Source organism: Sphaeramia orbicularis, chromosome 19 (genome assembly GCF_902148855.1).
Source record: "Sphaeramia orbicularis chromosome 19, fSphaOr1.1, whole genome shotgun sequence".
Taxonomy (NCBI): domain Eukaryota; kingdom Metazoa; phylum Chordata; class Actinopteri; order Kurtiformes; family Apogonidae; genus Sphaeramia; species Sphaeramia orbicularis.
Genome location: NC_043975.1, coordinates 31,086,880 through 31,114,339, shown reverse-complemented (window position 1 = coordinate 31,114,339; position 27,460 = coordinate 31,086,880). Strand labels below are relative to the sequence as shown.

Genomic DNA, 27,460 nt, shown 5'->3' with positions numbered 1-27,460 from the left:
AGGAAAGCTTAGATAGAGAGAAATTCATTTTGGAATTGCAACAAAAGTCACACTGGGTCCTTATGGGTTATTCTTTTTTTTTTTTTTTTTTTTTTTTTTAAAGCAGATATTTAATCAGTAGTAAAAATGTTATAAGATATTTGATCAGGCACCTGTGTGGGCAGCACTTGAAGTTCAATAAATGTTAAGAGTACTATATGTACGTGTATGAATAATCTCATTTATATCGTTGCATAAAAATCTTAATTATCTGAGTGTTTCAATTGTATTATAGGGTCAGTGTGCATTAAAAAAAAAAGGCCTTAAATATCAGCCTCAAAAATCAGCTGTAGATATCTGCTATTGCTGACTCTAATATACCTCTAATATATAGTGCCTATTTGTATTTATTGCCACTGCCTGCTGAAGCAACTGCATTGAAATTTCATTTTTGCTGTAAAATCTGGAATGACGAAGTCTAAGTAATGTAGAGGGTTAGGGTAGGGTTTTTTTTATATATATATAATGGCTTTGGCTTTTATTGTATAAATACATGTATTTCTCTGTGAATTCCCAGTTGTCAGCGGTTGACTCTGATGAAGGATCCAACGGTGAAGTCACCTATCGAATATTGGCCGGTGACCAAGGACATTTTGTAATTGGAAACAGGTACATTTTTTATTTTATTTTATTGTAGTTAACCTTTATTGAACTAGGCTGTTTCCATTGAGATGGGGGTTCTCTTTTTCAAAGGAGACCTGGTTCACGACAGCAGTGATACTCATAGTTACAGTTTACAATAAAAGCATTTGACAACCAATGGAAACATTTACAGACCAACAGCCTGGATTTCACTCATTAAAATCAGTCAAAAGAATTTGTTTGTAGATGGAGCTCAGACTAAAGCTTGTTCCAGGCATCAGGCACTGAAAACCTAAAAGACTTCTTTCCCAATTCAGTCCTTATCTTTGGAACAAACGGTTTCAAAGTGTCATTGCGTGGAGATTTTAACTTCCATGATTCCAGGTTATCAGCCAACATAAACATGAAGGAAGTCAGTCCCTCCAGAAAAATCAAAAATATCTAATTGGGATGGAATATGTGGATTTTTTACGTGGGAACTGGAAAAACATGTTTCAATGAGAAACTGATTCTTCTCCTACACCCTGTTCTAACTAGGTTACTACTAAAAAAAAAAATGTCTAATTACATCCTATGATCAGCAAACATAAAAGAGGTAGGCATCCACTACATCACAGGAAGTGCTGGTCCTGTTTTAGTTCTTTATTTTCTAAGCATGGCTCAAACATGGCTTTAACATTCCTGAGCCGCAAGCGTCAAAAATAAAATAACTGCTTCACAAAAGTGAGGTAGAACAGGGTGTCTGTTTCAAGGCTATTAGAGCCTTTATGTTCATATAACATCATATCACTGCAGCAGAAACCATTTTCAAATTTTCGTGCTGGAAAAGTGGCTCCCGCATCAATTTTTTTCTTATGTTGCATGGGTGCAAAATAGTATGAGCCTGCTTTTGTGTAGCACATCGGGGTACTGGTTTGGTCTGTCTTTTGCAGATGGATACCAAATTTTTCTCTGTGGTTCTTCTACCTGTCGTTTCTCTCTGCATTTGCTTACTGTATGTTGCTGCCGTTAACTGTGAAATTTCCCCATGGTGGGATAAATAAAATCTTACCTTATATTTTTGTCGGCAAATGAGCTGCATTTTTCATCATCTTCCAGGATTTTTTTTTGAGGCTCACGGTTAGTTTACCTTCTGTAGTGAGCTGATGACGTTGTGCATCACATATTACATCACTACCCATGTTAAGTTACAACACTGTTTTTTCAATTTTATGCAGAAAAATGTGGGGATTATGAAATCATACAAACCCTGCATGTTTCACGTATTTGTGTGGAAATATGCTGCTATTGTGGTGAATATGTGCCCTTTTTGAAAAATGCGAACCCCCCCCCCCCCATAATTTGCTTTATAATGCACTGAATTATGTGATTGCATAATCGTGTTTTTCTGGAGGGACTGGGAAGTGTCCCCCAGTTTATGAATTTAAATATACCAGTGACTTTGACATACAAGTGACTCAGGCACTGGTTCTGTCACATGTAAGTTACTGCGTGCTTGTGTGGTCTTGTGCGGCAAAAATAGAGCTTAAAAAAATTCAACTGGTCCAAAATAGAGCAGCCAGGTTGGCTCTTAAATGTTCCTTCAGAACAAACATTACTAAAATGCATTGCAGTCTATTATGGTTGACTGTTGAGGCAAAAATTAAATTTAACCTCCTCCTCCTTATGAGGAGTGCTATTGTGAACAAGAAACCTGACTTTCTTACCGACAGAATAAGGCACAGAGGTCTACAACATAATCATGGCACCAGACAGGTTACCATGGGTCACCTTGAACTTCCCAAACCAAAAATGAATCGATTGAAAAAGTTTGTCTCTTACAGGGCCTCCAGTCTATGGAATAAGTTACCTTCATACATGAAACACACTCAAAGCTTATATTCATTACAAAAAAAAACACTCAAACAGGATCTACTCAAGGAAATACAGTAATGCAAATGATTGTTTTGACTTTCACAATCAAAGATGCTGTAAAGATAAGTTTAAATGTTTGAAGGTTTATGTGTTGAGGTGAAATGTTCAGCTTGCTGATGATAACAATGAATTGTAAACTTGTTTTTACTTATGTATGTATTTTGTAACTGTATTTTAATGGACCCCAGGAAGAGTAGCAAGCACTATGGGTGAAGCTAATGGGGATCCGTATAAACAATAACATAAACATGCATACGCCTTAATATTTTCACTATGGTGTCATCTCTTTTAGTGATTCCTGCTTTGAAATTGTTAATGCTGCCGTTTCATCCCAAATCTGTCTCCAAAACTATTGTCTTACTTGAAGGGAGGTCGAGATTTTACTCTGTATTGTTCAGCCCGTCTTTGAAAAGGTGATGATAAATTATTAAATGGAAGACAATGATTGGCGATGTGTGTATCTGATCTGAAGAAATGCATTATGGGGGCTTGTCTAGGCTGCTGTTTTCTGCACTGGACTCAGAATTGCAAAGCAATATGTGTATGATGTATTCATAACAAATTGCCTTTAAATTGGCATAAAATTGCATGACTTGTTTTCACAGCACTGGGGTGATCACTGTGGCGCCGGGTATTGAGCTCACCGTGGGGCGGAGCTACGCTTTGACCGTGGAGGCCATAGACAACGGGCATGAACCTCACAGACGGTAAGAGCCTTTACCTCCGACTCTGGCCGAAGATGAAGTTTGAAAGATTTCACACCGGCTGCCAGACACAACTCAGAGCCCCATCACCAACTCTTAACATGTCTTCCTCAGCCATTCTCTCATTTTGCCATTTTTGAGGTGTGCTGTTTTCTTTTTCAGAAATGTTTCATGAATTATAGCTGTTCTATCGGAAACTGGCAAGAAGCAAATCTGAGAGAGGAAATTGAACCGTAAGAGATTGAGAGTAAAAGAGTGGAGGAAAAATAAGCAGAATGATGGCAAGTTATGAAAGAGTTCTGTGTTGTTCTTTATCCCGGACCTGAGAAAATGGTACAGCGCTGCTTGTATTTCAGAACAAGGACCTTTTTTTTGTAAAAGTAGATTTCACATAAACTAGAATAGGAGTCTAAAAGAAACAAAAATAGAAGTAAATCTGACACTGTTACACTTAAGGAGTTTGTCTTCCCCTGTTTTCTGTTTCCTTCCTGCTGCTCTTCATCTGTCTTTTCATGCCATAAATCAATAAAGATCCATAAATTTCACAAGCTCACAAACTGAAGCTATTCCCAACTTCCCCTATTTCATGGAAAAGGCAGCCGCTCGTAATATTTTGTAAACTTCTCTGTATTGATTTGTGGCTACAGCTTGGCAGAAAGGTGTCTAATTCCAAAATCCTACTCTGAGCAAGTGTGCAATATCTGTAAACAGTTCACTCAAAGAAAATGCCATCAATTTATATTTTATTGTTTAGAAGATGTGATAGAGCAAAAGCTGGTTTTCACCCTAGCGCTTTTTGTTTTGTTTTCATATTGTCTAACACAGAATACCCTAAAGGAAACTGAAGAAATGGCGATAAATGAAAACAAATGCCATATAACTTCAGCTCCAACGCCAGACCAAACAAAAGCCCGTTGTTTGTTGTGCTCAAACACACTCGGGTGCATTTCTTCGTGTTATGCACTCACGAATGTCTCAAGTGAAGGATAAACGAACAGTATCTTCGCAGGAAAGGAAAAAAAAGTCAAGTCACTGCTCTTTAAACACAGAACAAATGCATAATTTAGTTTTAGACTCTCAACATTTAATGAGTATCTTAAAGCTAAACAGTTGGTAAATGTAAATACAACCAGTGTTGGTGTATGGAGTGGTGTCGGCTGAATACTTCGGATGATTCTCCCATCCTTCAGTGTAATCCTACGACGCCTGAGGTAGTCAATAGACGCTCTTTAAATGGAGATTTCAGTTCCGCGTGATTGAAACAACCATCTTGGTCCGCTAAACCAAATTTAACCACACACAAAACCCCTCCCATCTCTTCCATGTGTTGGTCACTCAACAGGGGAGTTAATATCTGCAGGATTGTGCACTCATGGAGGAAATTAGCAACAAGGAAAAGCAGCAGTGAAGTGATTTTTAAAGGAGAAATGGAACCGTAGCATGAAACTAAAGGACTTGGAATATAAAAAATGAAGACGGTGTTTAACCCGTAAAGCCCCAAACGGACACTGGCAACTGAAATCATTTACTGATCTGAAATGTTTAATAATCGTTGATCCACGAAACCTATCGGTGTGTTGAAATAATTCAGGTAAAATGTAGTTTCCTGGTCATCAGATATGACCCATTTGGACGTTCAGAGGCTCCGTAATGAGCACGAAACACAATCATGTCCTGAAATATTGTTTCGTTAGTGAAACTGATGTAGTTTGATAAATGACAGTGGATGGAAACACTTTTGTTTATGTTTAGTTATTGATAACTATGGGTTGACTCCAGTTTGTACAATCTGTTTTTATTCACACAGATTGCATTTTACACATACAGCATACAGCATTAATATCCCAAGTCTTAAAGACACTGATGTTTTTAGTATTAACCCATAAAGACCCAAACAGTAACTGTCGACCAAAACAATCTACTGATCAAAAATGTTTGATAATTTCTGATCCATTAATCCTGTCAAAACATGTAAATAATTGGTGTAAAATGCAGTTTGTCATCTTTTCATGGTCATCAGATATGACCCATTTGGACATTCAGAGCTTCTATAGTTACCATGGAAACACTGTTAGGCTCTACAACATTGACTCACCAGGAAAACCCATGGAGTTTGACCAATGACAGTGGTTATAGATGCTTATTTTTGTGTTCAGTTTAGGGCTGCACGATCTTGGCAGAACTTGCGATATGGGTGTACAGCATTGTGATAACCGTAATACTGTGATATTTGTCGTTCACCCAAAGAAATACCAATTTCATCTAAGAAAAGTGTTCCTTTACAATGTTAAAATGACCCAATTGTTTGTATGCTGACTCAGTTATTTATAATTTAAGACAAAATACTGTACTACTACAATCAATTACACAATTCTGTCTAAGAACCTGGTGATGCTGTCTCCATAGACATTAAGACATAGTCAAATATTTTGTCATTGTTGTCATATTCACATATAATAATGTGTAAAGGACATGGATGTATTTCATAAGTGCCAGAGTACCACCATGTAAAAGCAAACAAATCACTATTCCATTGCTTGCCTGGTTTGGTAGATACTGCATATAAAAATAAAATCTCTAAATAGAAGTATTCAGGCCTTGCCCAAAGCTGTGCTCTGAAAATATTCAAATCTTTTCAACATTAATAACTTTTAGACTTGCATTCAACCAGCAGTAGTAGCATTACTTCAGTTTTTTTGCTAGAAAAAATAGTGTTAGAGTGGTAGAGAAAACCACTCTGGTACCCCATGGTGTGTAAAACAGAAAATTAATGAAAACGATAATGATATTTATTCGATATATATTGCGCAGCCCTTGTTCAGTTATTGATAACTTTGCTGAAAAACTCACTTTTTCTTCAGTTTTCTCGGTTTTTGATATTATTACCCTCAACTTTAACCTGAGCTTTTATGAACATCTACGTGATCAGTAAATTAAATCACTGAAAAAAATGCAAAATGTAGAAGATAATGTTGTAATAAATGGTAATAAATCGCTCAAGAAAGATTAAATGACGAGAAACTAATTCGGGGACCAACATAAAAGCAACACCGTGTCTTTATGGGTTAAAGCTGAAACACATTTAATAAGCTAAAACGTTTGAATTGTATTCTGCCGTCGGTTGCACTCATTGCATTGAATATTTTGGCTTATAACTCAGTCCAAATTTGACAAAACAGATAATTGGAAAACATGTACGTATTTAAATGATTTATGAATCCAGATGCCCTAAAATGCTGGTCCCCTCCTCATCATAAAAACTACAATCCTCTCCCCTCATGTACTTGACTCCAGCTATGCTTCTGCCAAATCAATACATAATGTGAACCACTACAGATTGAGGCAGTTCCAGTGATTGGCTTCCAGATTGTCCCCAAATTTCCCCAGACCCCCTGTTTATCTCAGCTGAAAACATAAACCACACAACAAATCAATATCCATCTCTCTGCCACCTGATTTGTTAAAACTCCACATCACCCCACCCCACCCTCTCAATGTGTCCTCTTCCTGGTGGGGAAACAACTGGACGGGTAGTAATGACAGAGAATTCGGATTTGAACCGGCAGCCAAGTAAATTGTTGCCAGCTGATGAGTATTGCATATCTGTGTTGGGTGGGGGGCTGGGATGGCTGGAGAACCCTGGAGATGCATGTTTCTTTCACATCAGAAGTGCTTTTGCATGGCCTAGATTAACGCACCCCAGAACACTGCAAACAGTTTATGCTCGGGGGTCTCATTTATACTTTCATCAGACTGTAGGGTAAAAGAGAAAAGAGGGCATCACTTGAGAAAAGAGATGAAATGGGATAATATCTTAGATAAATAGCTAGATGAATATAAAGACACTGGCATTGCGATTAGCGGTATAAATTGTGAAAGTAGCACAAAGTTGATGGTTTGAAAGTCACAACATCTACTGTGAGGCTTTGTTTACATGGCATGAAATGTTAAATCGAGTCCTGCTATTGAGAAACGTAACATGCGCACACTTGACTGATCAGTGCATGCCAATGTTTTTGGATTGATGGACGGACAACCGACTGATGACAATACCCACACTAAGGATAGGGAAAAGGGGAAGTGTGAATAAAAGTGAGAGAGAGAGGGTGGAGTGAGGGGGAAAATAATTTTTGTTGTAATAATATAAAAATATATAATAATAATAATGATAATAATACCAGTAGCCTAATTTGCTAGTATTATTGTAGCGGTGGAGGGAGCCACAATACAACAAGGAGTTAAATAATTTTATATTTGGAATAATGTATTTGTATCAGTTGCTACCCGTTTGAGTTTATATGAATTAATTTAAATTAATATGGCTATGGGGGGGCAGCACACAGAGCCTGAGGAGGGGAGGACACCATCAACCCCCCACACAACCTCCAGCACCCCCAGCAGCACAGCCACAGCCCAAGGACCAGAACAGCCACGACCAGCCAAAGGGTATTCCTCCTACCCCCTTTTCTTTTTTTTTTTTTTTTAAATCTAGACCTAGTCCACTCCACACTAAAGTGTGTTTAGTGTGTTACTGGAGGACATACCAAGACTTTATTACTTTTGTGAAAGTTTTCAACAAATTGTATTTTGTAGAAAATCAAGGTCAGTTATTTGAGTTATTGATACCTTTGCTGAAAAAGTAACTCTTTGTTCAGTTTTCTCTGTTTGTGATACAATAACCCTCAACTTTAATCTGAACATTTATGAACATAGATGATCAATGAACCTGATTTTCACTTAAAAATATGCAAAAAACGGAGCATAATATTATAATAAATGGTGACAAATCGCTTAAGAAATGTTCAATATAGAGAAGAACTCATCTAGGAACTGACACAAAAGTAGCACTGGGTCTTTATGTGTTAATGAAAGCCCTGAATTCAGTGTGTCAATACTTTCTTCACTGTATGTAAAGTTGGTGATGGAGGAAACGATTACATGAATCAAACTTATGAATACAACACTGAAGATGTTGGTGTAAAACCTGAGCCTGCATACTCATTATGTTTGGGTTTTCTGCACCTATATACTTTATTCCTCTTAACTTAAACCTATTCTTATTAGTAAATATGTTTTAGTGACTTCTAGTAGCAGGTAAGGTACATTATACCAGATAGTGTATAAAATGCTTGGATAAAACTGGACAAAATATCAGGTATTATAGTCAAACCTTGTTTAATATGTTTAATCCATAAAGACCCAAACAGCCACCGATGACCAAAACCATCTACTGATCTAAAATGTTTAATAAATTCTGATCCACTAATCCTATCAATACATGGAAATAATTGGTGTAAAATGCAGTTTGTCATCTTTTCGTAGACATCAGATATGACCCATTTGGACGCTCAGAGGCTCCGTAGTTACTGTGGAAAGACTATCATGTTCTACAACGTTGATTCACCAGTAAAACCCATGGAGTTGGATCAATGACAGTGGATGGACACACTTGTTTTTATGTTCAGTTAATGATGTATTTTGCTGAAAAAGTCACTTTTTCTTCAGTTGTCTGTTTTTAATATAATAACCATCAACTTTAATCTGAACTTTTATGAGCACCTACATGATCAGTGAGTTAAATATTGGAAATTACCTGATATTCACTGAAAAAACACAAAATACAGAGGATACTGTCATAAGTGGTGATAAATCACTTCAGAAAAGTTAAATATGGAGTAAAAAAATATTTTGGAGCTGCTGCAAAAGTAACACTGGGTCTTTATGGGCTAATGACACCTGTAGTTTCATATATTGTACAAATTTGACGATGTTTAACAAAATTGTTGCCAATTACTCCTTTGGGGACATAATTGTGAAGGTATAGAAATCATTATAAAGGTGCTATTGTTTTGCCAAGAACAACATTATAACACATGATATATTTGGTATGTCATATACTGTTTGAGTGGTATTTCAGACTTATCCCTCAGACGAGCCATGCATTTGGTATAGAGCAGGGGTCTGCAACCTTTATTATCAAAAGAGCCATTTTGCCCCCTCTTAGTCTGGAGCTCCAAAAAATGACAGAGCTCATAAACTTTTAAAAGTTTTAATCTTTTTTTTACATTTTATCTGTTACAACCACTGAATACAACAAACGGAAGTGCAGTGTGGAGTATGAGTACTCTAAAAGTACACAGTAAAAGTATTTCATAGTATTTGTGCTAATAGTATATGAAGGACTAATACCAAAAATACCAAATTCACGAGGTACTTACTGGAAAAAATAATTTTATTCATCATTGAATTTAGTCTTAAAGCCTATTCCAGATGAAAAAACAAACACTTTTGGAGCTTGGAAGGGATTTTTGAGTATGATTACTCCAAAAGTGCATAATAAAAGTAGTTCATTGTATTTGTGGTAATAGTATATGAAGTACTAATACCAAATATACCAAATTCATGAGGTACTTATTGGAAAAATTAATTTTATTCATCATTGAATTTAGTCTTAAAGCCTATTTCAGATGAAAAAACAAACACTTGGAGCTTGGAAGGGAATCTGGAGTATGATTACTCTAAAAGTACACAGTAAAAGTAGTTCATAGTATTTTTACTAGTAGTATATGAAGTACTTTTACCAAATATACCAAATTCATGATGTACATATTGGAAAAAATAATTTTATTCATCACTGAATTTAGTCTTAAAGCCTATTTCAGACAAAAAAACACACTTTTGTTGCTTGGAATGGAATCTGTTGTAGGATTACCCCAAAAGTACACAGTAATCATACTCATTCAGTTGCTCTATGAAAAGTATCGCTATTTATGGAAATTATTCTCTTCAAAACTCAACACTGCCTCCGCAGTTCCCAGTTGTACTGCTCCATATTCTCCCGGAAAATGGACAGAATTATGTGAGTAATATACAAAGGACGGACAGAACCCTCTGTCCGTCTGCGTCTTTAACGTAGAGCATAAATGAGGCCTTACTTTTGTTGTCTGGAAGGCACATTCGCTTCATGCAGCTCATCTACCGTAATTGTCGAATGAGTAGCGCACAAGAAACACGCTAGCGGCTGGCTTGACCATGCAGAGGAGAATCGCAGTTGGCTTGACCGCAGTAAAGGGAGCCACTACAAGGAGGCTGAAGAGCCGCAGGTTGCCGACCCCTGGTATAGAGCCAGGAAACTGATAATAGGAAACTGCGTGACAAAACGTTGAATTAATCTCTTCGCTTTGTTGCTTTGTTTGCTATTGAGTTTTTCCCATATCCACGCTCAGGCAAGGAAATGAGTACTATTTGTTATGCTGGTGACTTGTTTGTGCAATACAGTAAAATAGATACTTTCCCCATGTGAAAGCACTATTTCTAAGGTCAAAGACGATGCTTAGTTTTTCCACTTTTCAGCTCCAATGAATCCCATATTTCTATAAGAAAATTAAAAATGCATGCAAATAAAAACTCGGCTATGAAGTAGAAGGAGAAAAGTATTCAATAATTCTACCATTGAGACTGTGCATCCAATTTCCAGTATTGTCATGTATGACTGAATCGATCATTTTCATCAGATTAAATAACAGGAAGTGGAAATACAGCTGTACTTATTTGAGTAAATGTTGGTTGTACCAATATCAGTATTGTAAACCCTGCTAATATAAACTTTGACACGTAGCTGCTGTTGGTGTCGACAACATCATTAATTAAATTTACTTACATGTGAAACAGATCGTTAAGTCTTCAGCACAGAGAACTTAATGGAGTTCAGAGAATAGTAAACAGGATGGTAGAAAGCACAGAGCCGCTCACCTAACAGAGTAATGATTTTCTGGAGCGTCAAATAACTCTAAATGACTGGGGGGTTGGAGTTAAAGGACAGAGCTGATGTGCAGGAGAAAAGTACATTCGGTTTTGCTCAACACTATACCATTTATTTATTTTATGCATGATCTCTAAAGGATTCAATTCTTAATCTGTCTTTAGGTTTTTATTTGTGTGTAAGCGTGTCATAGATGTTTAACCCTTTAACAACACCAATATCTCCGGCGCTACATTTTACACTTCACTGCATTCAAATTACTGTAACTCCTGAACTGTTTACGCTATCCACAAAGTTCAAACGACATGGGAAAGCTGAGATCCTGAGCTTTTCAACACTATAGAACACTTTATGGCAGCAATGTAGGACTCTATTACAAATAGAAAGGAACTGCATGAAAAAGCATGTTTATTTTCCAATCTCAAAAAGTTTTGTTATGGACATTTACAGTTGTTTCTGATAATAAATATGCAAAAAACTTCAAGTCTTTTTTTTTTTTTACTAAAACACACTGTTTTAAGCATTTATTTATAATAATACTAATTCATGGGCAGATATTAAAAGTTAAGTTCTTCCTGAAAACAAATGTGCAAAAAATAAATTTTTATTACAAAGACAGTCACCTAGGTGGCCTGTTATAATGCCAGTCTTAAAAGGTTTAAAATTAAAGAGAAACACGTTTCTATAGGAAACAATGGCCTTAAACATGAATTATCTGACTGAAAATTGAACATGGAGGAAAAGTTACTGCAGTTTCAATAGAACTAAATAATATGCAGCCTCTCAATGGTTTTTTCATCAATAATGCCGTGTGAATTGTTCTAATAATAAAACACCGGCTTTCACAGTCTCCAGCGGTTTGTATTTTTCCAGCTTTTATTTAATAATTTAGCCGTTGTTGTGAATGTAACAGATCTTGCGGCCCAGTGTTTAGACCTGAGGTTCTCTGGCTTTTTCAGTCGATGATCCAGTTTGAGTAGCGTTAATCTCTCCCTGCTGGAAATCTGCGCTCATGCCAAGTAGGAACAAACTAAATCCCTGTGGTCTTCACTTACCCTGACATTTGGAGTGAGCTGGAACAAAATGGAATCGATATGGCGTGTTTTTTTTTTTTCCTCCCAATACGTCAACAATTAAGCATTACTATACCCACTAACAATAAGGAAGGAATGAAAAGTGCGTAACAAGACTTTTTTTTGTTTTTGTAGATGCAAAATAACAAGACTTACAACTCCTTCCATCTACTTTTTTTTCATTCAACCTTCCTCTTGTTTTATCTTTCTGTTACCATCTCTTATGTTAATGGGTCGATTTTGACCTATGTCTTAAATCAGCTGTAAAATACACTAAAAACAATTACCAATCATCCAGTTTGTTTCTCATCTCTTCGTTACCTTGTTAGGCTTCCTTATCCATGAAAATATTGGTTTTAACATTTTTGGTGTGAGCCTCTGGGCCTTTTTTTTTTTCTCAGTATACCCCTTGATGTGCACTCTGCAATCACCACCTCTATACTGAACTGACCTCACATGCGTAGACATGCCCGTCTTTGCTTTGTTTTGTTTTTGTGCAGGTAAAATGGATAACAAGGCAAAATGAGAATCCCTAAAAGCTCCCATGATTCTTACAGGAGCTGGCTGTCAGTGTGTTGGCTGACAGTGCACTTAGGATTTCAGTTTTGGCTGTAATTATTGCTTTATAATCTTATTTTTATAACTGAATCGAAACTGACCCCAACAACACAAAGGTCATAATTTCAATCAGAGCATTTCATAATTTAGTGAAAAACATTTTTTGTATTATTTTTCTAAATAGAGGTTCCTGTCAAAGTCAAAAAGCCTTGATGCAGTACACAAATTTTATGTGGTTCATTTATGCATTTAAAATCTAAAGTGGGTCGATGCCAACCCTAACACAACAGGAAGGTTAAACAATCTAAATTTGTAGTTTTTTTTTCTTTCATTAAAAACACTGTTAATGTGTAGAAAAGACTATACATGATGAACTAGTGGTGCCAGGCACAACAAACCCCACCCCTCTCACATATTATAGCTTACATTGGCATCGATCCAGCTGATGTCATCATGTCTATGCATGTGCTGATGTCAGCAAATCACTTGCCTCTATATATGTGCCAAGTTTGAAGTAAATTGAAACAAAATGGATGTTTTTAATAGACATTTGAAATTTCGCCCATTATAAGTAAATTATTTTAAAAATTCATAAAAAATTGTTACTTTGACCTAGTTTTCTCATCTATTCTGGGTCACTGGTAATCTATAAATGCAATTTGGTATGAATTCAACCAATAGTTTTGCTGCTAGAGTGTAAACAAAGAAACAAACAAACGGAACCAAAAACACTATGCCTTGCCTCCCTTTTGGGGGGCGGGGTAAAAATATGACAGTTGTCAGTAGATCCCATTTTGATCTCTATTTGAATGGTACTACGATGACCTGTAGACGTCTACCGACATGGAAATTTACCCTCATGTTTGTGTTTATCTCACATGAAACAAAGTCTGTTTTTTTTACTTGAATTTACCGACAATCTCCCTTATTTCAGATGTCAGGGACAGGTCCACCGCTTACAGATAACTGCTGAGAGACAGAAAAATGTTCCATCTGTAGCTGTCATGAGTGTCATCCATCCATCTTTTCAGCCGTCGCTCTCTGGATAGATTGAAGTTTGCTCTCTTACGGTGAATATCCGTGCTATAATGTTTCCTGAACTTCCACCTAAAATACTTTTAAACTTGCATTTACAAACACCAACGCAGCCTCTATTGACATCAACCAGGAAATAGGCTGTGGAAATAAAAACATGTTGCATATCCCACCAAATGACAGATGTGTTGATTTGCAGATCTCTGCGTTTATTGAAATAAGGTAGATCATTTTTATTTTCCAAATTACAGACATGGACGATTAGTCACACACGACATCCACAGTTAAAACAAATTATCAGAGATTCACAGGTATCACTAGTCCAGTGCAAATAGGCCTTAAATGACTTTGTGAAACTGAACAAGATACCAGTAGAAGTGCAGATATCGATTGTTTTTGTAAGCGATTAATCTATTGACTACTTTCTTCTATTAAATATTTATTTGAATAGGCAAAAAAATGTGATCCTAATTCCTCCTGAGACCCAGGAAAGTAAAGATTTTGGCATTTTCACAGTAAATAATCAGCTTGATTTGAAACGGCACAATGCAACACTTTTTTCCATTTTTTTGTTTTGTTTTGTTTTGTTTATGGAATAACCTTTGCAGTGGACAGCGTCTGTTTTTTTGGTTTGTTTGTTTGTTTTTTAAAGCTGTGAAACTCTTTTCCCCTCCAGAGGACAAAATTGCACTGCTGGGTCTCAGGAAAATATATAATTAACGACAAAGAATATCTACACTGCAGTCCTCAACAAATTTGTGCACAGCTTAAGATGGAACGAACACAGCAGAGGCGATTTCTCACAGACTGCAAGGGAAGCTCGGCTTCCCCTAAAATTACAAAAATTAAATGGTTAAATATGTTCGGTTGTGTTGACAATTCATTGACGACAAATGTGTTAGAACACGTTCATCTCAAAGATGAGTTTGTTCAGAATCAGCTTTATCACAAATCAATGGACTCGATGTTGTTCACGTCTCATACATTCCCGTTGCGCTGTTTTCTCATATGATCTATGGTCAGTGCATTTGCCCGTAGACGCTCAGCGTCTCTGGGCTTCAATGGGACTGAGTGGAACAGTTTTTTTCATGGCCTCAAAACTGGATGGTAATTGGATAAATGCCACGATGTTGTCCCGCCCCCAGACGCTCGGCATCTCTGGGGGTGAATGGATCTGTGGGCGGAGCTCGGCCGGGCTGGACGCCAGGCTTCCACATGTTGATTGGAGGATCAGTCGAAAGGCTGAATCCCGTTTGATTGACAGCTATTTTGAGATCTGCTCCTTCACTGACACAGTTCAGTTTAATACCGTCGTGCATTCTGCTGTGAAATTGAGAAACCACTATGAAATTACTTGTTCATTTCTTGCACTGTAAATAAAACACACTCATTGTACTTCCTTGTTTCAATTCAACATAATTTCAATGTTTTCTTGTTTAGTTGGTACGATAAGGTCACTGACCATTTCCTTGAAAAGGAACAGAGGGCTGAATTTATGTTTAAACAACTTGACTTTTGATGTAAGCCGACAATGAGCTTCCCCTCTGAAAGACGAGCAGCCGCCACTGGAACATAGAACTTTGAGTCGAACCTGGCATCATATATGCATCACCAATAAGCGTCCATGTGAAACAAAACAGTGGAGCCACTTTCTACCAGCAGTGAAATTAAGGAAACAAAGCTTCAATTCAGGAAAATTAGAATTGAATAGAATTGAATTAGAATTTAATCAATCCACTTTTCTTTTTTTTTTTTTGGGACCAGTTGAGCAGGTTGACTAGAGTTCCTCATAATGAGCCGTAACATACATTTATTTGTTCTACCTAAGGTGTTGTTTATATAGAAATGTGACATATTTCCATGGTTTATACACATTGTCCTGTTCTTAAATGACTATGCTGACTCACTCTCAATTGATTATTGTACTGCAAGACTTGAACCCCAGATTCAAATAAACATCTGAGTGTAAAACACAACTCACTACTGCATATTGATTTTTCGACAGTGGTGGGTTTTAATTATGTTCATTACAGGCTGCTTCTAAACCTGGAAAGTAGACGTCTAGACTATATTTCAACTAATCAAGTTGTGAAACCTGAGGCCGCCTGACCATTAGTGAAATGACCCAGTAATTGTAATTATTTCATTTATAAGTGTGAGAGACGTGACTGAGAGAAATTGCTCCTTTTTGTGCCTCCTTTATTTTCTTATTATTTTGAGTCCCATCTCTCTAAAGATTTGTCTGGGGAAATGTGTCTATCTGAAATGATTTACGTGGTGGATTACAATTTAGCTTCTATTGTTTCTTGTTAAAATTCTTAGTCGATTTTGCCAGAGGGTCTACAAGTGTATTTCTTCATCATAACAACTATGATTAAAGTAATCAGATGTTTACAGAATAAAAAAAAATATTACTCAGGGACCCAAGCTGTTTAGTTCCGGCGTCGTAACTGAACAGCTCTGTCAACTGGAGGTCATCTTGGTTTTGGAATAAGTGCTGTGTTGATTAAAACATGTCAGAAAATAACAGCTAACACTTATCAGACGCTAAGTAAACACTGTGGAATTGATGCTTGTTTTACAAATTAAAATGTCAACTTTCCCTTGTCTATTTCTCCATTGGAGTAAATACCTTTACGGAATAAAAATTTCAATCAATTTTGAGCATTTAAAGCTTGTTTTCTTATCACTTCCTCTTGTGACATACTCTAATAAAGTGTCCTAACCTGTTGAAGAATCTCTAAATTCACTTAGATTTAGTTTGATTTGTTTTATTTTTTTTTTTAATCGCTCGATTAATTCCTAAATGCAGCTCTGGGTATGTGTGGAAGGAAAGGGGAGATTATTAATTCCTTATTTATTTTTAAAGTTTTTTTTTCTGTTAAATAATTACTGCGATTCTAAAGTTTAACTGTATATTAAGGTTTGCAAATCTATGACAAACTAATTTTTGTAAGTAATGAATGGAAAATATTGTTCTTACGTAGGAAAAAGGGATTGTGTAGAGTGTTTCTCCTTTAAAGAAAACAAAATAAAGAGCTGTAAAGTTATGACAAAGACAACAATACATTGGATTGTAAAGATATGAACTGAATTTGTTCATATTCATGGATGGAATTTATGTGACCACTAGGGCCAGTAGTGAGTCATTACATTGGTCTCCCTTGGTGAAGAAAACGAACGCCACAGGGCCATTGATCAAAGTGACAGGAAGTGACAATTTTTAGAGTCGAAGAAAGTGACAAAGTGATAAAATCTAGAAGTACTGTAGTTGTTTTCTCCACTGGACTTCGCTCTAAATGAAAAGAACAGAGTTTGATGCTGAAATGGTAGTGTTTCGTCAACACGGATAAGTTTGATTATGAGGCTTATGAATGTGTAAAATTATTCTGGGATGTTATTGAGTTGATTATTTGTTGATCCAAGGCTTAGACTAAACTGTAGTTTAATCTGTTGTTTGGATGATTCCAAACAGAATGAACAGACGACACAAACCGTACTGAAATCTGAGCTGATTCATGATTTTTGTGATGGTTATAGTGTTATTTTGACTTGATTCATGTGACAAATGTGTGTAAACAATGAGCTTCATATTTTATTCAGTGAGTGATACAGTCTCACTGGAGTGATTCACAGCTCAGTGTAAAGCAGCTGGGATGAAGATCAGCACCTCCGAGTCTGAGGGCATGGTCCTCAGACCGCTCTGGGCCGATGAGGAAGTCCTGCCTCAGATGGAAGACAAGAAGTATCTTGGGATCTTGTTCATGAGCAGGGTGCAGTTTGTTGGGGTGGGGGAGATGACCCCCCCCTTCTGGTTTTTACATCCCTACTTTCTGCTCAACTCAATAAATTTCATCCTTGGGGGGGGGGGGCAACCAACCAATTGAAATAACAGGCAGGTTGTGACTGAGTTTTCTTACACCTATATCCTACGTTCACCTGAACTGAACTGTCGGCAGTCTCAGAATTTGCAAAAGTCCCCATGCACTGGAGCGGCGTTAAGGGGGGAGTAAATGTGACAAATTCATGGGGCCCAGCATTAGTGTCTCCAGTGAAGTTTTGGAAATTTCATGCAAGATCCTCTGTGTAATAGAGGAAGAGAACCTGGGAGTTTGACATTGAAGTATGTAAAGTTTCGCTTTTGTTTCACACCAGCGTTAGTTACGTTAGTTATGGACCTCACCCCACGTATATAATCACCCCACCCACCCCACCCCATTCACAAGTGAGGGTAGTATGGAGTGGGAGATCGACAGGCATATTGGGGCGGTGTCTGAAGTGATGCGGACGCTATACCGGTTCGTTGTGGTGAAGAGGGAACTAAGCCAAAAAGCAAAGCTCTCAATTTCCCAGTTGATCTACGTTCCGACCTTCACCCATGGTCATGAGCTCTGGGTAATGACCAAAAGAATGAAGTTGTGAGTACAAGTGGCCAAAATGAGTTTCCTTGCAGGGTGGCCGGGTTCTGCCTTAGAGATAGGGTGAGGAGTTCAGACATCCTGGAGGGACTCAGAGTAGAGCTGCTGCTTCTCCATGTCGAGAGGAGCCAGTTAGGTGGTTTGGGCATCTAGTGAGGATGCCTCCTGGACGCCTCCCTGGGGAGGGGTTTCAGGCAGGTCCCTCGGGGCCAACCCAGGACACGCTAGAGGGATTATATCTCTCTGCTGGCCTGGGAAGACCTCGGGATTCCCCCGGAAGATCTGGTGGAAGTGGCTGTGGAGAGGACTGTCTGTTTGTTCATCATTCCAGCCAATCAGTAACAGGATGATATACTTGTTACTGAACTTTGGTTGTGGGAGGATTAAACCGAGAGGTCTGTTTGTTTGGCTTTGTCTCAAGAATCATTTACTACACCTTTAATCCATTTAAGGGCTGTGATGTCACATGATGACAGAAAAGCCTATTATTATTTTCACTGGGTTGCAAATCTCAATCTTTCTTGTTTTTTTGTCATTTCAATGAAGCTTTACATTCTTCCATGTACCAGAAATTTGCACAAAAGTAACACAAAGGTGACAGACAGTGAATGTGACGCAGAACAGAGCAATTTGTACCAAAAAGAGGGGTGGTTACTTCTGATGTGTGGATGTGGTTTGGATATGAAAACACACGACACAGCCCAGAAAAACAGACTAATTTCCAACCACTAAAAGCCCTTTTCAACTAAGACTAGTATTATGTGAACATCAAGTCATCAGCATCTGTGACCTTAACCCTGGGGGAATCTGCCAGTTCCACCATAAAGTACTGACCCTGTACAGAGTTCCTATGAAGTGATCAGTGTATTATTTGGTAATTGGATTTTCTTTTCAGAAGCAAAAGAAAAACTAGCGGTTAATTGATTTTCGTTTGAAGATAAAGGAATTAAAATTGAATTTCAAAGCGTTTTTCTTTTTCAATGTCAAAACAGATAAACCAAATTTAAAAAACTGATTTATTTTGTTTTCTCTTTCTAATAACAAAAAAGAAACTTTCGACACAACAGAAATGAAAAACAGACCAAAAACGGCTGTTTTTTTTTTTTCATTTTCTGAGACCGGATGTTGTCATTTTCAGTGAAAGAGCGCTAATGCCGAGGTCACAAAGATTCTTACGAACAATGGGTTTGTATGAATCTTCCAGTTTGTGGCAGCCTATTAATAGTGAGCCTTGGCATCAGATCTAGATGATGATATCCATAAATTTGAGTAAAAAAAAAAATGCCCATCTTGTGCAAATGCTTTGCTCAAAACCAGCCAATTCCCCAAGGTGATGCTATTCCTGTGCAAGCGCGGCTTAAGAATATTACTTCTGCTTATCTGGGTTTAGGTCACAGGGGCAGCGGTCCAAACACAGAACCCAGACTTCACCTCCCCTGGGTTTAACCAGGAGATGTAATCCAAAGATCCACCATTTACAAAGATGGTGCACTGCAGGTTTCACCAAAGATACGATTAAAAAGATCTGAATACAATGGTATTATGCTAACTAATGGTAACGGGTAACAAATGAGTTTGCCACAATCGTCGTTTGTTTCACCGCTTGGTTTTAACTAGTACAGACAACATTTGTGGTGTTGGGAATCAGGCAAGAGTTTGTTTTCAGGCCTGTCGTCTGTTTTCTGCTGATCCATGCGTCTGAATTTCGATTATCCTATTTTACACGGGTAAGTTTGGAGGAAAACTCATCACTTAACGTCCGTAAATCCTGTTCTTGTTTCACTGGAGTGAATGGGACAGAATCGACTTATAGTTTCCTAAAAAGCAGAGTAAGTGAAGAAACCCATGTCACACTAATACAGGAAATGGCTCTTCATAGTGGGACATGCCAGAAAGTCCTCACAAAAAGGTGATTGCTAAAAATACTGAATGTTTTTAAGTAGATTGTCTGATTTGGGAAAATGTAGAGATGCGACAATGATCATCGACATAGCGATACTTGTTTTTAACTCTGTATGCTCTAATGAAAACGATGTCATTTCTGCAAATAGATCCTCCCTAAATCCCATACAGTACACCTTTACTTTAACACCTTCACCTTAACTTTCCTGCTCATGCGGTCGTTTTTAGAATATTTATCGACTACGTTTACAGAAAATCAGCTGTATTTTATGTATAATCAGATAAGAAATGAAATCAAGGTTCCTGTGCAGGTCTTGAAAGTCTTAAAGTGTGAAATTTTGAAATGCCGGTTTTTGTTTTTTTTTTTTTAATTGTGTGAAAGTATGGAGAAAAGTTTATCTCGTAGTTAAATTTCAGATTTTTTTTTGTTGTGTTTTATTTTATTTATCCTTTATTTAACCATGTAAGTTAGATGAGAACTGATTCTCATTTTCAGTAATGACCTGGACAGTGCTTAATTTGTAACGTGGGAGGTGCCAGAGCGACTCAAAACGGGGATGGAGGTAACAGGGACAGTCTAACACGCTTAATGTAAAAAAGCTTAACGTAGCTTAATGTCTGAAAACTGCGATCAGTCATCACCAAATTTATTCAATAAGTTGTCTGTCTCTTTCGTATACAAATTGTCAAGATAGAGTGAATGACGAGACTTAAATGTCTAGTGCTGGCTTAATGTGGACAGCATCCATAATATTGGGGTTTTTGTTTAAATTTTTGCAGAGGTGAAAGTGGGCATGACTAGAGATGTCCACACGAAATTTGGTGATAATTGATCCGAATTTTCGGACATTAAGCTATGTTAAGATTTTTTTAAAGTGTTTTAGACTGTCCCTGTTACGGCTGTGTTTCCCTTAAAATTTCCCTTAAAATTCATCTGAACACAAGATTTTGTAATTAACAAGACAGATTTTTTTTCAATTTTGGCTATTTATTTTTTTCATAGATGTGCCAGATTCAATGAAATACGTTGGAGGTGCTGAATCTTGATCCACTTAAATTAAGCCCTGGACCTGGGCATTGTGAGAGACGAACAACCAATCATATTCACACCTATGTAAATTTTAGATTAACAGTTTCACCTATTAGTGCATGAGTAGAATATGCTCGAAGACACATAATCTTATGATAAGAAATGCATGAGGAAAACATTAAACTTGAATTTTTAAATTTGATCCTGTTTGATTATTAATTTGTTCATACATCTCTCCAATTGTGTTGCTTCTGTTTTAGTGTTTTTACTTGCTTCGTGTATCCTGCTGTTGTGCCCTCTGTCAAAGCACTTTGTAAACTTTGTTTTTAAAGGTGCTATACAGGGTGAGGAAGCAAAATTTACAATATTTTGAGGCAGGGATTGAAAGACAGCGTATGACCAATTAGTTTATTGAAAGTCATGAGAATTTATTTGCCACAAGAAAATTGACATAATAGAAAATGTTTTATTCTATGTGTCCTCCTTCTTTCTCAATAACTGCCTTCACACGCTTCCTGAAACTTGTGCAAGTGTTCCTCAAATATTCGGGTGACAACTTCTCCCATTCTTCTTTAATAGTACCTTCCAGACTTTCTCGTAATAGTTTTGCTCATAGTCATTCTCTTCTTTCCATTATAAACAGTCTTTATGGACACTCCGACTATTTTTGAAATCTCCTTTGGTGTGACGAGTGCATTCAGCGAATCACACACTCTTTGACGTTTGCTTTCCTGATTACTCATATGGGCAAAAGTTTCTGAAAAGGTATGGATAATAGTGTTAGGTATGATTATGACATCAATATATGTTTGGTTTCAAAACAATTGACATAGTGCCTGCTGAGAAAAAACAACTAAATGTTCATTGTAAATTTTGCTTCCCCAGCCTGTACAAATAAAGTTATTATTATTATTGTTGTTATTATTATTATTATTATTATTATTATTATATGATTTCTCTAACCAGTTGTTACTGGAATGATTCTAGTGAAACTTGTTTGTGTGATATCCATGCACTTTTGTAATTTTCATATGTTTTGAAAAAACGCTTCTGTCAGCAAAACATAATTTAGTGCGAAATATGCATTCATTCATTTATTAAAATAAATTTTTGTACTATACGCAATGGGTACAATCTTAACCAAAAAAGTAGGAATGCAAGAAAAAAGTACATAAAATCAAGGTGTTGGGGAAAAAGTAGAAGTTTTGAAAGTCTGGAATTTTTATTTGGATAAAGAGCAAACAACCTGTAAATATGAGAAAACTGGAGATAAAAAAAAAGGAGATTGAAGCTCTTGGTGGTTTGTGAACAGTGTCTGTGTCAGCTGCTGTTGTTGACTTCTTGCTCTTATTGATTAAATGCAGCATGTATGGCAACGAAATGAACACCGGCCAGCTTTTCTTAACTTAAGTAATAGACCGTTCACCCTACCTGACACTGTTTTTTTTTTTTTTACCCAGCGTCCTCTAGGGTTCACATCAGCGCTCTTCATCTTCCTCTTTCTCCCTTTTCTTTCTCTTTCATCCGTTTGCCTGTGTTTTTCTCCGTCTGCCTTTCGTGTATCTGATCTATCACCGTTTTTATCTTTTATCCTTTCATTATCTTTCTCACTCCTCCTTCCTCCAGGTCATCCATCACCACGGTCTATATTGAAGTTTTGCCCCCAAACAACCAAAGCCCTCCCCGTTTCCCCCGGCAACAGTACAACCTGGAGATCAGTGAAGCTATGAGGACCGGAGCTACACTTCTTAATCTGCAGGTGCTGACCGCCACACACACACCAATACGGAACATTACATAACACGACATTCTGAGCCTTGTATTTGCTGATGCGAACTGTGAAAGCGTGCGCATTTCTATTTTTGGGTCCCTTCTTTAGGCGGTAGATCGAGAGAGGGATCCAATCGCCTATGAAGTTTACCGAGGAGATCCCCATGGACATTTTCAACTGCAGCAGAAGTAAGTGTGGAGATTGGAAGAGGCGTTCTCACAAACTTATTTTGTGTGTAAATCTGTTAAAATTGTGTATCAGTATACGCACATAGACTAAATTGTATTATTCAGTGCTTTGGCTCCGCCGTGGGCTTCCCATAAACACCTATATCAACTATCAGCCACATGCACACACTCAAAACAGTCACACACCTACACACACACACAGAGTCTGGGGGGCTTTTGTTGTATTTATTCATTTATTGCTCATTAAAAATGCATTTCTGATGCTGAGGAAAGATCCTATCTACATTTCTAGCGGGAGAAACAAAGGTGAAAGAAAAGGAGAATATTTCAAAGGATAGAGATGAGAAAAGAAAAAGGAGTTATGGCTTTTGGAGCTAAAAGACACAAGGGAAGGGAAAGACGAATGGATGCATGGTTAGATTTTAGAGACAGAGGAGGAAAATAAAGAACGAGACAAATGAGGATTTAAAATGAGAGGAAATTAAAGAAATCTGACAACTTTTTTTAGCATTATAGGAATGTTTGATTAGCTCTTTGAGGCACTGTAACTACGGTGATGCATCTAGAACGAGTAGGGATGCGTCGTCTTCAGTGCGCATATGCAGCATGCCCTGCAGATCACGCTGGCATAGAGCTGTATTGTTTTTCAGTGCTTTTTGTGCCAGATTTTAAACACCTTTAGAGGTGCAACGGGAGCGCACCCAAACACACTCTGGTATCGGCCAATTTTACAGTGGTGTTGGCATGGACTTAGCATACACAAGTAACTCTGACTGCATTAAACACAACAACCAACAGGCTCTGCATGAGTGGAGAGGAAGGTAAGAGAAGGAGGAACTTTGGGGTGAATTCTGCACAAAGTTTTTTTTTTTTTACTGTAGTTCTTCCTTATGTGGTAGCACAAAGGTGTCAGTCATTTTAGTTCAGGGGCCAATTCAGCCCAATATGATCTAAAGTGGACCGGACCAGTAAAATAATAACAGTGAAAACAGTACAATTACATTATAATAATGTTTACATCTACAAAGTTTAATTAAAAATGTGAATAACATGAACAACCTGAAATTTCTTAAAGATGCGTGTCACTCCCTCCAGGAAAAACTACACCACGCCAAAGTTCTTCGTTTACTGATAGAGTTATTCATCAGAGCTTATCACTGGTAAATCCACCGTCGAACTAAGCAACACACATAAGTACGAAATAAAACACTGAAACCAATATATATGCGACACAATATAACATAAATAAACGTACTACACTGGCTGCACAAAACCAGGAGGGGCTGAAAATGGGTAACACAGTCTTTCAGGAAAATGAACAGTGCACAATCTTACTGCAGCGACTTAAATTTCATCTCATAAGTGGAGCAGAACCTCTCATCATGGTCTTCATGGTCTCAAAATACTGCGACAACTTAAAGTGTCCCTGTGCAACATGGACTGTGAACAAAGGTCCTATCCATTAAACAGTCACAAAAACTAAATTGTATACATAAAACATGTAAACAAACATACAATTACATAAATGAACATCTGTACCTTTTATGGCAATTAAACTGCGTATGACTTTTGTCAATTTCGAAGTGTACTCCCCCATAAACAATCGATTTGTTTACAAACAGAGCCGGTAGGTCACTTGGGCATTTTCAGAAATTTGTCACAACATGCACTGTGGGAGGCAGAGCTCCACGCAGCTGCAGTAGCAAGAGGCAATGAAGTCCTTTCCATATGTAGTGCTGCTGCAGCCATAATGCAGCTGCATGGAGCTCCACCTCCCACAAAGCATGTCACGACAAATTTCCAAAAATGCCCAAGTGACCTACTGGCTCTGTAAACAAATGGATCGTTTATGGTGGAGTACACTTTGAAATTGTTCACCTTAAGGGAAGAGATTCAGGTGCGTAATCACAGAAAGACTTACGGATTCATGATACTTAGGCTATGACTCAGGTTTTACAGATTTGATGAAAAATTGGTGAGGAAAGTCATATACAACTTTAAGAAAAATAAGAGCAATTCCAATAATATCATGCCTCAGTTTATCATTTACACATGTACATTACAACTTACAGATCACAGTGGATCTACAAATACACAAACATTTAGTAACAGGCAGAATATTGTTAAAATTACACTTACTTCTCTTAAGACATTTCAGATTGTTCATATTTGTTCAGGTTCTTCTTATTTTTTGTGAAAAGATAATTTGTAAATGTAAACTTTTTTTACTGGAATTTTACTTTTTACACTAAAACAAAGAGAAACATTTAGAGTTGTAATTATTTATAGGCTATTGTGATGGGATTTTACTGGCCTGACCCCCTTTTTATATCATATTGGTGTGTTTTGTTTTTGTTTTTGTTTTTTTTTTGGAACCTGAACAAAAACGATTTTAAAACCATTGATTGTTAATATTGTCAGTGTAATTTTTGCATTTGGGTCTTTCCATTAAACTGGTTTAATTTTGGTATCCTGTACTTTGCCAGCTTTTTAGACCCAATAATAAAAGATAAATTTAGACATATTTCGCCCCAGGCTGAACTTAATGATGACCTCAGATAAATGCAAAAAAAATTATACTCCTGCCCACAGGCCGAATGTTTGACCCCTGTGTTGTAGTGGATTAAGAAACAATCCAACCTTTTCCCATTTAATCAGTTTTGTCCATGTGTATGTATGTGCACTCACAGATACTGCTTTTCAGGAACCCACCCATTAATATACATGAACTGTCTTGGCACTCGCTTGGATTAAAAAAAAAAAAAAAAGCTTCACATCTTTCTCTCTGCAGACCACTTAACGTCTGCAAACACACTCACCCATGAATTAACGTGCACACACACACACACACTACACTGTATTGATATCTAGAGAAAATATGCATTTCAAATAGTTTATAATTTATTAAAGTAGTTTAAATTAAGACTTCAATCATTATGTAGATTTTCACTCTGAGATTAAAAAAAACAAACAAGTATAATCAATCAAGTCTAACATCAAAGATTCTGCTGTTTTTTATTGGTCAGACGTCTCTCACAGGCAACGCAAATCTGTTTATCTTCTAGAGTGCATCAAACCCTACCATATTCCTTCAAATGTTTTTACTTCTGTTTGGAAAGTTAATAACTAATTATTGAAATGATATGAAATCATATCTTTGTGAATCTGTGTCATTACTGCACCTCATATCAGTATTGTAGACAAAGCATGGATTAGGATAAAAGTCTATTAAATATGTGATGTTTAACCCTAAACACCTGCCACGGATTAAAAACATCTACTGATCTAAAACGATTAATAAGTTCAGCCACTAATGGTATCAATAAATTGAATTATTTCAGATAAAATGCTGTTTCTCACCTTGAGATGTGTGTAGTGAAAATGGAAACACCGTCATCTTCTGCAACATTGATTCACCAATAAAATTATGTTCAGTTAATGACGTATTTGGCTGAAAGTCACTTTTTCTTCACTTTTCTCTGACTTTATGTAATAAACTTTGAATTTACTCTGAGCTTTTATCAACATCAACATGATCAGTGAATTAAATAGAGGAAAATACTTGATTTTCACTGGTGGAAAAAAGGCTAAATTCAGAAAATATTACTGTAAATGCCGATGAATCACAAGGAAATATTAAATGTGGCGAAAAATTCAGTCACATATCACCAGAACATAACTTTTGAACAATTATTATCAAGACAGTGAATTAATTTATATATTTTTTGGGGATAAAATGTAGTTTCTTGGCTTTAGATGAGTCTTTTTGGACATTCAGAGGCTTCTTAGTGAACATGGAAACACCATCATCTTCTTTAACATTGACTCACCAGTAAAACACATGTTCAACAAATGAACAGTAGTTGGAGACACTTAAGTTAATGATATAATTTGCTGAAAAAGTCACTTTCTTCAGTTTTCTCTGTCTTCGTGTAATAAACTTTGAATTTACTCTGAGCTTTTATGAGCGTCACCTCGATCAGTGAATTAAATGAAGGAAAATACCTGATTTTCACTGAAAAAATGCAGAAAGTGTCACAATAAATGGTGATAAATCACAAGAAAAGATTAAATGTAGAGGAAAATTAACTTGGGCATCAACACAAAATAACTTTTGAAGCACTAATGTTATCAAGACATTGGATTTTTTTTTTCACATAAACTGTAGTTTCTTAGCTTTGAATGCATCTTTTTTTTGTGAACAGGGAAACGGTATCATCCTTAACATTGACTCATCAGTAAAACCCATGTTCAACAAATGACAGTAGTTGGAGACATTTAAGTTAATGATATATTTTGCTGAAAGTCACTTTTTCTTCAGTTTTCTCTGACTTTATGTAATAAACTTTGAATTTGCTCGGAGCTTTTATCAGCATCAACATGGTCAGTAAATTAAATGGAGGAAAATACCTGATTTTCGCTGAAAAAATGCGGAAAATGTTACAATAAATGGTGATGAATCACAAGGAAATATTAAATGTACA

At 36.9% G+C, this 27,460-nt stretch overlaps 1 protein-coding gene across 1 annotated transcript in view; it reads left to right on the top strand.

Moving 5' to 3' along the window:
- The window catches only part of LOC115410209 (protocadherin-15-like), a 409,909-nt gene that overhangs the window by 174,369 nt on the left and 208,080 nt on the right, over positions 1–27,460 (top strand). Inside the window, exons 15-18 of the mRNA XM_030121717.1 lie at positions 557–648; positions 3,141–3,242; positions 22,644–22,776; positions 22,897–22,976. Coding sequence (XP_029977577.1) covers positions 557–648; positions 3,141–3,242; positions 22,644–22,776; positions 22,897–22,976 — 407 coding nt within the window. The remainder of the gene's footprint in view (positions 1–556; positions 649–3,140; positions 3,243–22,643; positions 22,777–22,896; positions 22,977–27,460) is intronic.